General features: G+C 39.0%; 1 protein-coding gene across 1 annotated transcript; it reads left to right on the top strand.

The window, feature by feature from the left end:
• Positions 1-656: 656 nt before the first annotated feature.
• On the top strand, positions 657-14,292 carry LOC143295108 (uncharacterized). Its single transcript, XM_076606670.1, has 3 exons — positions 657-791; positions 8,271-8,958; positions 11,168-14,292. Exons 2-3 carry the CDS (start codon positions 8,278-8,280, stop codon positions 11,522-11,524), a joined length of 1,038 nt encoding a protein of 345 aa, XP_076462785.1. The 5' UTR covers positions 657-791; positions 8,271-8,277; the 3' UTR covers positions 11,525-14,292.
• The last annotated feature ends 834 nt before the right edge of the window (positions 14,293-15,126 follow it).

Below are 15,126 nucleotides of genomic sequence, written 5' to 3'. Positions count from 1 at the left end.
GACTGAAGTTTAATTTGGTGTCTCACTTCTGGGGGGGCACTCATTCAATCTGGCTCATAAAATTTCAGCAGCAAAGAAAATAACATATTTTCCATTTGCCACACACACTAACTATGCAGAAACTGTTCAGGCAGTTGTCAACATACATGCTAGCCTTCATCACGTTTTAGAAACATGGCAATAACCAGTACGCATCAAGTTCAACAGAATCATCAGCAAACTGATGTAGGTCGTATCGTGGATACGTAGGAACACAGTGAACCCCAGTTGATCATGTCATCAGTCAGAAGTGCAAGCATTCATGCAGATCACCACAGTCTTTCAGTATATGCAGAATATTTGGAGTTGGAAATTGGACAGAACGCACCACACAAAACACAAACCAATGATAATTAACTGACACAGGATAATGAAAATTTGCGGAGTTCCGTGAAGAAGAAAACAAAACAGGTTGGAGGAGACAAAAAAATGAATGTGTGTGTGTGTGTGTGTAGTGTGTGTGTGTGTGTAGTGTGTGTGTGTGTGTGTGTGTGTGTGTGTGTGTGTGTGCGCGCGCGCGCGTGCCGGCTGTGTGGGTGGGTGTGTGCGGACGGGATGGGCTGTTGAGGCTAAATTTAGCAACGGAAAACCCAAACCTTATTTTTTTGCGAAATGACGTCGACATCACGTGACAATGGCCTTCGCCACTGTTCCAAGTGAGTCCACGCAGATTTAGTTGACAACTTGTTTCGCACGAAGCAACACGTGGATTGGAAGCGAAAACACAAGACAGCGCATTTTTTAGCAGCTACGTAAGTACCGTACTTTTTTTTCTTTTATTCATAAATCCCGAATCATGTATATGTGTGCAAATTTGCTGTGTCTACTTTGTTATTTCCATGACCACAAATGTCGTTGACACTTCTTCCTCAGAAACTGTCACAAAGTGGTCGTGCTACTTACTCAAATCAACTGTAAAATCCAGTTGTGAAGTAATCTGTGGGCAGTGCACACATGCTGATGAACACACACACACACACACACACGCACACACACACACGATTAATGAATTTCAAACTTGTACCAAAACAAATGAACACATGGACACACAGACAAAGACACCACACACACACACACACACAATTAATGAATTTTAGACTTGTACCAAAACAAATGAACATACAGACCCACACAGACACACACACATATGTGCATACACGTTTCTTTGTGTGAAGGGGGTGGGGATGCTTGTGTTTTTAGATTGTGTGTGTTTTTGTGTGTTAGTGTTAGATGTGTCAAAATAAAATGATGTGTATGTGTAAATACATAAAGATGTGTGTGTGTGTGTGTGTGTGTGTGTGTGTGTGTGTGTGTGTGTGTGTGTGTGTGTATGTACAGTAATGTGTATATTTGTATATATTAAATATATGTACATTCATTCTACACAGTCTGTCTCTTATTTTGTTATGCATATTTGTAAAAGATTTTATCCAAAGTGTTGTGTTTTTCTTCTGTTCCCTGGATAGGAGTGGTCCCATTTTTGTGACATGCACAAAATTATACAGAGAAAGAATCTCTTGTAATGTGAGCTGTCAGGAGAGCTTGAGGCTTGGCATGTTGCCAAACCATGTCACGGGTGTACACTCAGGTCAAGATCTAATCAACATCCTGGTTGGTTTTCACTGGTAGGGCAAATACAGTCGGTTGTGAAAAAAAAAAGAAAGAAAAAAAAAAAGAGTGGAAGATTCTATTTCTTTGTTTAAGGTATGTGTACATATTATTTTATTGGGGATTATTTTGTTGGTTTCTTTTTTTTTCTTCTTATTTAGGAAAAAAAACCCAAACATTTTCTAATTCACTTTTTTTTCAAGGTCAAGGTGAAAACACTGTCATCAGATATTGAAAGTAATGCAATATTATAATGAATGATAAGCATTTTTTAGCATCAGCATAGAATTGCTTACTTAATATATCTCAAACACAACAGGAAAAGAACATGAACCATAATTATTATGATTTCCACTAAACACATGGGACCTTGTATGTAACAACCTACTCCATCTAAACAGCAGTCTAATAAGGCTTGGTACACCAAACTACACAGTCATGATATTTGTATTTGTATTCCTTTTTATCACAACAGATTTCTCTGTGTGAAATTCGGGCTGCGCTCCCCAGGGAGAGCGCGTCGCTACACTACAGCGCCACCCATTTTTTTGTATTTTTTCCTGCGTGCAGTTTTATTTGTTTTTCCTGTCGAAGTGGATTTTTCTACAGAATTTTGCCAGGAACAACCCTTTTGTTGCCGTGGGTTCTTTTACGTGCGCTAAGTGCATGCTGCACACGGGACCTCGGTTTATCGTCTCATCCGAATGACTAGCGTCCAGACCACCACTCAGGGTCTAATGGAGGGGGAGAAAATATCGGCGGCTGAGCCGTGATTCGAACCAGCACCCTCAGATTCTCTCGCTTCCTAGGCGGATGCGTTACCTCTAGGCCATCACATAATAATGCCTTATGTATACACTTAGATATACACACACATATTCCTACAAATACACCTGTATAACTATTGCACACTTTGGTATTTTGCCATGATTTGTTATGAGTTATTGTTTTCAAGAAGTTTAACACATGGGCACCAATTTCCATTAAAAACCGTGTTTAACATTTCCATTGAATGTACATATCTTTCTACTTTATTATGATCCTTTTCTTGTGACATGTTATGCCCAAAATTATACAATGAAATAGTCTCTTGTGATGTGAGCTTTATACTTTATAATGCTAAAATCATTATAAAAAAAAAAGACATACACATGGTCAAATTTTATTTATTCTGCATCTGTAGATGAAGTATTTTGCTAAAAGAATAATGAGATTAAATATTTCACCTGTTTTTGCAATATTATCATTTCCAGAAAGCACTACGCCACTAGTTCTATGTTTAACTTAACATTTGAGCAGTTATCACATCTTTCCTTTAAAACGCTATCTTAATCCCTCCAAAATGACTGTGAGAACCTGCAAAACCATAAGTAATGTTGTACTGAGTCTGTCTCATTCTTACAGAAATTACATGTGTCACTGATCACAATACTCATTTTTTAAAGAACTCTGTAACTAAAATTTTATGACAGATTCTAATTTGAAACCACAGACACACACACACACACACACACACACACACACACACATATATATATGTTTCACGGTATAGTTTCCAAGTTGACAATAACATCTAATTTTTGCTCCCACTTAACAGAGTATTTTATGTCATATTTAGAAACTGGATCATGGAGCATGTTATGATATATTTCCGAGCCTTTCTTAATGTGGGATATTTATGTATAGTGCTTTCAGTTTTTCATTGCATGTTTTGTTGTTAAGATGAATTTCATATGTGATTAAATAACTTTTTGTCCAGTCAACCCCATATGCACTAAATCATTTACATGAATATTGTATTATTTTCTGTGAAACATGTGTAACTGAGGAAGCACCCATTTTCATCAACAACATCTTTAACCAGAAATATATTTTTGCTTGTCCAGTTTCTGAAGTGAATTGTGTTGTTAACAATCTTAAAGTTGTTGTTGTAAAAGAGTGGTCCAACCTCGTGTGTTTCTTTTAACTCTACTTGTTTTTTTGTAAAGTTTCTTTCCAGAAATCATTACTGTCAGTATTCATAAACTTTCTTGAGCCGTACAGATCCAATGAGTTAATTTTTGGACAGTTTATAAGGATGGTGTTCTTCCATTTTGGCATTCCTGTGTATAGTTTCCTAATCCATGTTGTTTTTAAAACTTTTAGAAATATTCTGTTTCTGTTTATTTCACCTAATTGTTTACTTGGTTGTATTCATTTTATTTCTTTTTTTACATTTTTGTTTACTGTTTATATATCTAAACATAATTTGTATTTATATATGTATATATATGTATACATACATATAAGACATATATATGGTAGAATTGTTAAAAGAGTCTCTCTCTGTATATATGACTGCAAAGTCATGTCTCGTTTTCTTGTTTGGGGTTGCTCACCCTTACATATCTCTCACTCCCTTCCTCCCCTCCCCCCCCACACCCCCTCTCTCTGTGTCTGTCTGTCTGTCTGTCTCTAACCTAAACAGACTGCTGACTTAAAAGTCCTAACCATACTGCTGATGTCAAAGCACATGCAGTTGTTATTGAAAACTGGTCATCACTGAGACATTGACTGGAATTGTGCACTGTCACTCCATGTCACACTAAGCCAAGCAGGGAGACAGTGTCAAGATCACAAGATAATTTATTGTCCTTAAATGGAGATGTTTGGTGTGGTGGCACACAGTTAAATTCTATATAGTACAAATATAGACATGCATAAGCCATTCAGCTGATTTGCATACACTCAGAAGCACACAGTCTCAGCTGCATCAGATATCCATGCGTCCGCCATCAGCCTCCATTTCTCACTCGTTATAAAAAATTACTAAAAACATGTAAAACGACCTTCAAATATAAACAAGTAGGTTACAATAGTAAATAAGCCCCAAAATCAAGGAGAGTTTATAACATAGATGAATAATCAAATAAATAAATAATGGCAGCAACAATAACAATATCAATAATAGTAATAATAATAATAATAATGATAATAACAATAATAATGATAACCACAACAGTAATAATAATAATAACAACAATGATACTACCACTGCCACTACTACCACCACCACTACAACTACCAGCTTGTAGAAGTGGCCTAACCATGTCCATGGGGTGTAATACAGTTTTCGCATGAACATGGGTTGGTTGGTGTCGCGTGCTCGTGTCGGCTGTGCTGTACTGCGCATTATTCTTGTTCTGCGCAGTATTGTACAGGTCAGACATGTATTCCTTCCTTGTCGACCGTCTGCTTTATTTTTGTCTCCCTTGTCATAGTATGGCAGCCTCTGTAGATCCTTGTGATAATTTTGAGCAACAAAACCAGAGAAAAATGAAAAGACAAGAAAAGAATTGTTAATTTCACCTCCCCCCAGCTGCCACAGGAGGGACATTCATAGACAAGAAAATATATCAATTTTCAATAAACAAAAAGTGTCAAAACACAAATTACACAAATGTGGAAAAAGAAAAAAAAGAAGGGGGGAAAAAAATCGAAGGATCAACATGATTTTACTAAAGAATACACAATGCTAACTAACTGTGGGCCCTACCAAAAATCACAGGATCAATAAGAATTCATTATCACTCTCACAAAAGCTGTTGCTTAGATTTATCATTACCGGCTGTTTGAAACAGTTGGTGTGATTTCTGGAACGAATGGTCACACAGTCACAGTACCATAGCTCTCTTTGACAAAGACTGAAGCTGAATGCTGCACCAGAAATGATGTGTACAGTCCATAGCTCATGACAGAGATCTACTACCCCCCACCCCCACCCCCCATCCCTTCACCTACTCTTTTTTTTTCTCCTCCTGCAGATAGGGTGTAGCATTATACAGATCATTCTACAGCCTTTGATGCATCCTTGAAACAAACTGAAAAGATGAAGGCTGACAGTAGTGCCAGAAATTATGTGGCATTCAAAGGAGACAAACTTAAAACAAAAACAACCCCCTCTTCTCCCAAAAAACATCATCAGTTTTAAAAATCACATGAACAAGAGATAGACTGAGAGGAGGGGGGTGGGGTGGGTGCAGAGAGAGGGAGAGAGAGAGAGAGAGAGAGAGAGAGAGAGAGATTTTACACATTTTATAATGCCTTCAGCAAAGAGAGCCTTCAGCAAAGAGAGCCAGATAGAGTCTTGAGGAAAATTGTGTCCATACCTGTTACTTACACATTGCATCAGAAAAGGAAGTAAATGACTAGACATTGCCTTCCCAGTTTTGCAGCATACCAGTATAAGCAAGCATGCTGATGAATGATAAATCAGTTCATATCAGTTCTGATACAACCATCTGTACCCATGATGAATCAGTTCATATCAGTTACCCCCCCCACCCCCCTTTCTTTGTCCTCCACTCACCTCCCTGGGGTAGGGGTGTGGGCTTGAGGGGAGAGTACTGCGTGTTTTACAAAGTTTACATGTATATTTGTCTCTCTCTCTCTCTCTCTCTCTCTCTCTCTCTCTCTCTCTCTCTCTCTCTGTGTGTGTGTGTGTGAAGTGAAGTCAAGATTTTATTTCATGATGGTAAATTGAATAAGCAACAATTGCTTTTTTACATCAAGCCATCAATGAAAAAAAAAAAAGAATTAAAAAGAAGGAAAAAAAAGAAGAAAAAATAGGAGAGAGAGAGAGAGAGAGAGAGAGAGAGAAACAAGTGTGTGTGTGTGTGTGTGTGTGTGTGTGTGTGTGTGTGTGTGTGTGAGAGAGAGGATAAGTTATTAATCAAAACTGAACATTGAATGTTGCAACAATCAGTCATTTCATTTTTGATGTCAGTAACCTGCTAGTCACTTATTAAAAACCATTTTTGATGTCAGTAACCTGCTAGTCACTTATTAAAAACCATGCTATTCGAATGCCAGTTCACACTCACGGAAGTCATCAATGGTGAGGAAAAAAAAGAAAGAAAAAAAAGAAGAAGAAGAAATCAATCACATGAACTGTTTTCTTATCAAACCAGGAGGTTAAGTAGTTATGAAGGTCTCACATCATGCAGACCTGTCATAAGTGTCATTGTTGATCATGTGATCCATGTCAGACAAGTCATAATGCTTCGTTAGCAGGTACAGATTTTTTAATTTTTTAATTTTTATTTTTTTTGACTCAGCAACTGGAATAGGTTCTGATACATCTTCCTGGACTCAGCAATTCAAATAGTTTCTGTGTAAGTGTTGGTGTGATAGATTTTTCTGGACTCAGCATTTGAAAAATAAGGTTCTGTGTAAATGTAGACCTGTATGAAACACGCATCAGTTGTGATGAAGTGTGTGCTGAGAGAGAGAGAGAGAAAAGATTAAGCCATTGACTAGCCTAGAGACAAGTATTGTTCACACCCAGTTGTCACCAATGTTTCCTTGAACTTCAGGAGTTGGAAAGCACCAGGATTTTCAGACGAAATCTGAACAAGAACGGTCAGCAACAGATAGATAGATAGATAGATGAATAAATAAAATGTAACCTGACAGTGACTTATTATTGATGCTGGCCTCAGTTGTGATAGATTTAAAACCGTTTCCAGGTTAAATGTCAGTGACTGATATGGGAGTGTTGTACAGTGATTAGACTTAATATTTTGTTTATTTATTTGTTTTTGATTAGCCATGATGAGTGTTATAGTAAACTGAAAACACATTATTAATCAGCAAGAATCAGCATTATCAACAACGGAAGACATGTCTTTAATCAGTAAATCAATCTGTGCTGTCATGAAGTGAACATAGCTCGGTCATAAATCAGCAAGAATAAGATATTCTTGTCATTTGCCTGAAGTATGCTTGTATAGTTGAATGTGTATTTATGACCACAGCATAGATGTTTACACACACACACACACACACACACACACACACACACACACACACACACACACACACACCAAAAAACAACAACAACAAAAATGCCTAAACTTCAACAACAACAAAAATGCCTAAACTTCATAATGAGCTCTTGACTTTTTTTTTTGACATTCTCAGTCATTTTCTTTCTTTCTTAGCACACTGCATATGTCATAAGAGGAATCAAGTGTGTGTGTGTGTGTGTGTGTGTGTGTGTGTGTGTGTGTGTGTGCATGTGTGTGTGTGTGTATGTGAGAGAGACAGAGAGAGAGAGAGAGAGAGTGTGTTAAATGGCAGTTCTCTGGTTCTGCCATCTTGAACGGAATGTTTGTTTTCTGCAGAGTCTGACCAAACAAATTGTGTTGTTCTTCTGGTCTTATATTTCCTGTACAATTTACCCTTTCACTGCTAGGATTTGGGGCACGTTTGTGTGCAGTTATCTCATATTGATTTGAAAGCTCTTCATTCAGTCTGCAAGGCTGGATAGTTTCAAGCGATGCGTGTGTGTGTGTGTGTGTGTGTGTGTGTCTTCATGCGTCAGTTCTTACACGCATTGGTGTATGTGTCTTTTGGATGCACTGCAAACATGTATTATGTGCATGTTTACAAGTTCAAATCTTATAGTACCTGTTACATATCATTTATCCCTTGACTTCCGCTGATGCCGTTGGGACACCAGTGAAGACGATGCCACCACTCAACTACTCCACTTAGGTGTGTGTATGTGTGCGTGTGTGAGAGAGAGAGGTGGAGGATCTTACAGTATCTTTAACCACAATCACTGTTGTTCATCTTTCCAGGGATCCGATGTGGGCTCAGACAGGCGGAGCCTTCACAGTCACCCCTCCCACCATCCCCAGACCCACCACAGCGCCCCCTCATGCTTCTGCAGGGGTCGACTATGTCGGCATCAGCCGTGAAGAGATGGCACTGCGACTACAGCAGGCCTACGCCCTGATTGACACCTACGAGCTGCGTCATCGCCAGCAGCAGACCTCCACCCCGCAAGAGAGCCAGTTACGAGACACACAGGGCGATGAGGCCTTGGAGAATGGCCGCAGTGCGGGATCAGTTCCGCCACAACCGCTCTACGGCCAGATTGTGCCTTCCGACTTCAGAATGCGGGTGGGGGTTCCCCCCGAGATGGAGGATGGAGGGAGAGCGGGGCATCCGTCACAACTGTGGAGGAGGCAGGTGGAGGTGGAAGGGGAGGAGGAAGGACAAGGGGAGGTCACCAGCGGTTACACTGGCGCCGCTGCCACTGCCGTCTGGAGCGACCAGCGGGTGCTGGCGTCGGCCACCCTGCCTGCGGAGGAGAAGTGCGAGGTGCTGATCCAGGCCTTGGGGCAGTGCCAGATAGCGTGGTTTGAGGAGCAGCAGAGGAGCAGGCGGGCTGAGCTGTTGAACCACGCTCTGCTGTCCGAGGTCCACGCTGTGCAGGAGGCGAATAGGGAGAAGGACCGGTCCCTGGCCAGGATGAGGGATGAGGTATTGGGTCGGACTGGATTGTTTTGGATTGGGTTGTATTGTATTGGGCTGTATTGGATTGGGTTGTATTGGGCTGTATTAGATTGGGTTGAATTGGGTTGGATTGTATTGGGTTGTATTGGATTGGATTGTATTGGGCTGTATTGGGTTGGATTGTATTGGGCTGTATTGGATTGGATTGTATTGGGTTGGATTGTATTGGGCTGTATTGGGTTGGATTGTATTGGATTGTATTGGGTTGGATTGTATTGGGCTGTATTGGGTTGGATTGTATTGGGCTGTATTGGATTGGGTTGTATTGGATTGTATTGGGCTGTATTGGATTGGGTTGTATTGGATTGTATTGGGCTGTATTGGGTTGGATTGTATTGGGCTGTATTGGGTTGGGCTGTATTGGATTGGATTGTATTGGGCTGTATTGGATTGGATTGTATTGGGCTGTATTGGATTGGTTGGGCTGTATTGGATTGGATTGTATTGGGCTGTATTGGGTTGGGTTGTATTGGGCTGGATTGTATTGGGCTGTATTGGATTGGATTGTATTGGGCTGTATTGTACTGGATTATATTGGGCTGCATTGTACTGGATTATATTGGACTGTATTGGATTGTATTGGGCTGTATTGGGTTGGATTGGATTGGGTTGTATTGGATCGGGTTGTATTGGGCTGTATTGTATTGGACTGTATTGTATTGGCTTGGATTAGACTGGGCTGGACTATGTTGGATTGGATTAGATTGGACTGTATTGGATTGGATTACACTATTGAATTAGACTATTGGATTGGATTAGATTGAATTGGACTGTGTTTGATTGGATTGGATTAGGTTGGATTGGACTGTATTGTACTGGACGTATTGTATTGGACTGTATTGTATTGTATTAGACTGTATTATATTGTATTGTATTAGACTGTGTTGTATTAGATTATATTGGATTCGATTGGACTGGGCTGTATTGTATTGTATTGGACTGTATTGTATCATATTGGATTAGATTGGATTGGACTGTATTGTATTGGGTAGGATTGGATTGTATTACTCTTTGTCACAACAGATTTCTCTATGTGAAATTCAGGCTACTGTCTGCAGGGAGAGTGTGTGTGGTTACAGCGTAGCGCCACCCCAACCCCCCTTTTTTTCCTGCCTTTTAAACGTTTCAAGTACATTTGTTTTCCTGTCATAGTGGATTTATCTACTAAATTTTGCCAGGGACAGCCCTTCTGTTGCCGTGGGTTCTTTCTTTTTATGTGCAGTAAGCACAAGCTACAGTCTGGATCTCAGTTTATTGTCTGAATGACTAGCATCCAGACCACCACTCAAGGTCTAGGGGAAGGGGGAGACAGTACTGATGAGTGTGGGATTCGAACCAGTGTGCTCAGATTCTGTTGCTTCCTAGGCAGACATGTTACACTACCAGGTCATCACTCCATTTTTGGACAGTAGCGGTGCTGACAATCACATTGGATAGATAAAGAAGCATTTTTTTTTTTTTTTGTAGAAGAAGTGTTATCTTTCATGTTTTATTGTTTATGTGAGGGATAGTGATGGGATCTTAGTTTGCACTGTTTTGAAACCTTGTCTGTGTCACTTCTCTGTATACATAGGGGGGATTATATATATATATATATATATATATATATATATATATATATATATATATATATATATATATATATATATATATATATACACATACATACATACATACATACATACATACATATATATATATATATATATATATACATACATACATACATACATACGTACATACATACATATATATATATATATATATATATATATATATATATATATATATACACATACATACATACATATATATATATATATATATATATATATATATATATATATATATATATACACATACATACATACATACATACATATATATATATATATATATATATACACATACATACATACATACATACATATATATATATATATAAAGGAAGAACTTGTTTGGGATACAGAAGGGGATTAGGAGACCCATTGAAATTGTAATAATAATGATATTGATAATAATAATAATAATAATAATAATAATGATACTACTACTACTTTTCAATACTGAATAGCACTCTATTCACGATACTGCTTTAGGCGTTTTACAAAACACATTATACACAACATATTATTCGACACATGTGTGTGAACCATCCCGTTGCCATGCCCACCAGATTGCCGCCAGGGACGACCAGATCCGGGACCTGGAGCGGCAGCTGGAGCAGGCGCAGCGTGAACGTGACAGCCAGCGCTCCCTGCCTCGCCCCGGGATCAAGCGTGGCCGGTTCACCATGTCGCGGACAGCGACACACGAGTGTGGCAACTGCAGACAGGCGTTCACAAGCGCGGAGGATGCACTCAGCTCCCTCTGCCAGTACCACCCGAAAGCTGCAAGTGAGCTGCATGCCAGAACGGCTCAGGCGTTCTCTAGCTCCGCCTCCCAGCATCGGTACTGGCCGTGCTGTCGTCAGTTCGGCTCCAAGGCGCCCCCCTGCCACTGCGGCCAGCACAATCTGCGCAGTCTGAGCTAGGTGGATTTTGACCCCGGGGGTGGAAATCAGCGGCGGGGGTGGGGGGACAAACAGGTTGCTACACCGGTCAACTCTGGCTTGAAAGGGCTTAGAGGGGTTAGCACTGTCTCACAGACATGGAGGTGCTACAGAGGTGTAGATGTATGCACCAACATAGACATGTGCAGACGTTCTGTGCATAGGTACCATAGAGAACGTGTAAATATATATGCATGTGCAGAGACATAGATGCTGCTGACAAAAAGATATGTATGGACATTCTGTACATAGATGCTACAGACTCAAAGACATGTAGAGACATTCTATGCATAGGTGCCATTGAGACATATACGTATGTGCAGACATGGACGCTACAGATATTTAGACATGTACAGACATTCTGTACATAGACACTACAAAGACAAATACAGACATTCTGTACAAAGACACTACAAAGACATGTACAGACATTCTGTACATAGACACTACAAAGACATGTACAGACATTCTGTACATAGACACTACAAAGACATGTACAGAAATTCTGTAAATAGACACTACAAAGACAAGTACAGACATTCTGTACATAGACACTATAAAGACAAGTACAGACATTCTGTACATAGACACTACAAAGACATGTACAGACATTCTGTACAAAGACACTACAAAGACATGTACAGACATTCTGTACAAAGACACTACAAAGACATGTACAGACACTGTAAATAGACACTTCAGACACAAAGACGTACAGACATTCTGTATATAGACACTATAAACACATGTACAGAGACATAAACACATGCAGACATGAACATGTATCAGTTCATTCAGATGCAACGTCTTAAAAGTTAGCTCTGTGTTTATGCAGTATGTTATGCAATATGTCTATGCAATATGTTAAATCAGTAAGTTCCTCAGACAAACACATTAAGAGGCTTGAACAGAAACATGTAGAGACAGACACATACAGAAATATTGATACACAGAGACATAAGGATACAGAAACATGCATACACATATTTAAGAGATGTAGAGATAAAGACAAATTAACGCCTCTTTAGAATCTTACATTACACTTTTTTTTCCTTTTATTTGATAATTCTACATTCAATCAGTTGCCATAGATGGATGATTTTAAGTGAAACACTGATGATGACTGGTCTTGGTAGGATGTAGTGACATTTTGTTTTATCTGCTCTTGTCTATCATGTTTGCACAGAATTTACCATGAAGATGGAGAAGTTCGTTGATGGCTGAAAGGTCAGATTATGAACGACATGAGGGGACTATCTCATTGATGCAGGAAAGTGAGTTCATTTGGAGCATGTGCTTTCTTTCAGACTGCTTTTTTTTTTTTTTTAGTGAAAATGCTGTGCTTGGCAATAATTGACTGGTTTCATTAGCGCTAACGCGAGACATCTTGTAAACTGTTACCAGTTTTGCATGTGTTGAATCTTTAGAACCTCAGCATGTTTGAGCTTGCAAGAGGGGCTTCGTAGCAGAAAGCTTTGCCAGGTACAAATGAAGATTGACAACATGAGGGTTTCATTTCGCTGGTTGTACAAGAACTGTGGTCGTCAGCCCTGATATTTGCAGTGGGTATCAGAATACTTTGTTGAATACTATGCAGTATCATCACTGTTGTCTGGTCGATCTCTTCTGAGCAGGATGTGACTTACTTGTTTGTCATTACAGTTTGTTTTTTTTCCAGGATGTATCCTGTAATGCTGACAATGCTATCATGTGCATACAATATAAATCAAAATCATCAGGCTGACTATGCTGTCATTTGCATAAAATGTTCATGCATACAATGTTCATCAAAATCATGCTGACTATGCTGTCATTTGCATACAATGTTCATCAAAACCGTCATGCTGATGAGTACACAATGTTCATTAAAAATAATCTGGCTGATAATGCTGTCATGTGCATACAATGTTCATCAAAATCATTTTGTTTACTTTGCTGTCATGTGCACCCAATGTTTGTCAAGCTTGTTTTTCCTTTGCCATCATCTGCACACAATATTTATCAAAATCATTTTGTTTACTTTGCTATTGTGTACATGTGATGTTTCTCCAAATCTTCAGCTGTGTGTTCAAAACAAGCCAACACTGTCCCACTTTACAATTTATTTTCTAAAATGGAGCTCTTTTAAATAACTATCTTACAGACATATTTATGAATGAGTAATGGTATACATATCAAGGTTTGGGCATGTCACAGGGTTTGTAGCATTTTTGAAACAATTTTCAGGTTGTTTTAATATATATGTCAGGATTTCTAAGATCTTACAAATTTTCTTGAGAATATCAGAGGACTGGAAGGAATCAAAATTAAAAGGAAGTGAGTTGTGCTTTGTGCTGAAGTGAACAGTTTTAGGAGACTCAAATCAGAAACATTACTTTGTGTGCTAGCTGAATTGGTAGCGTAAGCAGCACTGACTTGAAATTGTGTACCTTGTGAAAGGAGAGAGATACCACTCTTTACTATTTATTACTTTTGATATTTTGACGGGTGGTACTTTTGTATCCAATTGTCTGTCTTGAATTCAGTCCTGTTGAGCAGCTACATAATAATGGGGCAGTTGATTTTGCTGGGGAAAAAAAGCAGTCCCAAAAGGAAGAAGTCCAGATATAGAATGGTGGCTGACATCCTGACCTGTAACCCCTGTCCAGTCTCGGGCAAATGCCCATCAGTGATGTGCATATTCATCAGCAGCAGTCAAGGGGTTAAAGAATTTTCACATTTGAACGTTATCATTAAAAAAACAACAAAAATACCCCAATAAATAAAGAGGTATGAGAGAAAGGGCTTGGTAGTTGTGTGGTGAGCTGGGAGACACAGGGTAGACAGAGGATGGGATCTGTGATAAATGTTTGAAATAAAACAGTACAATTAAAGAAAATCTTTTCATGGACTTCAGGAAACAGAAGCTGCTAATTTAACAAGAGAAACAGTTGATCATGAATTAATTAAACCCATGCTCAAGTTTATGTGCTCAAGCTTATCTTTTTGAATGCTCAAATACTGTGTTATCTTGTTACTGAAAATGTCCCACAAGAAATTGGATGATAAAATTACTGTCTCTCTCAATCAGCTTTTAGTTTTAATTATTATTATTTTTATTGTATTAACACTTCTTTTGGTGCTTTTTCATGCTGCATTTTTGCTCTCATTTTTCATTCAGCTTTTTATGAGTGAGGGTCTTTACTAACATTTTTCTACTTTTGCAAATAAAGAAAATGAAAATGTACTTGACTGTGGGGCTGAGAATTCCTGAAGCATCAGTGAATATGTGTGTATATGCATGAAAGAGATTCTACGGTACCGTGTTACATGTTTTTCTGTCAATGATTGTGTGTGTGGTGTTTGAGGAGGATAAGGGGGAATAGTGTTAATGTTTTTCTGTCGATGATCGAGTTGTGTGTGTGTGTGTGTGAGAGAGAATGGGGAATACTGATACATGTTTGTGTGTACTTTTGTTAATGCTTAGAGCTCCTGGATGCCGTCCTAATTTGAATGCATGTAAAAGGAAATTTTCTATCTAAAATTATGTTTAAATAACATACTTACCGTGACCCAACTAGTGCAGCCTCCGGCAGGGGTCTGAC

This window comes from Babylonia areolata, chromosome 20, assembly GCF_041734735.1.
Source record: "Babylonia areolata isolate BAREFJ2019XMU chromosome 20, ASM4173473v1, whole genome shotgun sequence".
NCBI classification, from domain to species: Eukaryota; Metazoa; Mollusca; class Gastropoda; order Neogastropoda; family Buccinidae; genus Babylonia; species Babylonia areolata.
Note: the sequence above shows the minus strand (reverse complement) of the source record. Positions and strands in the feature narration are given on the sequence as shown.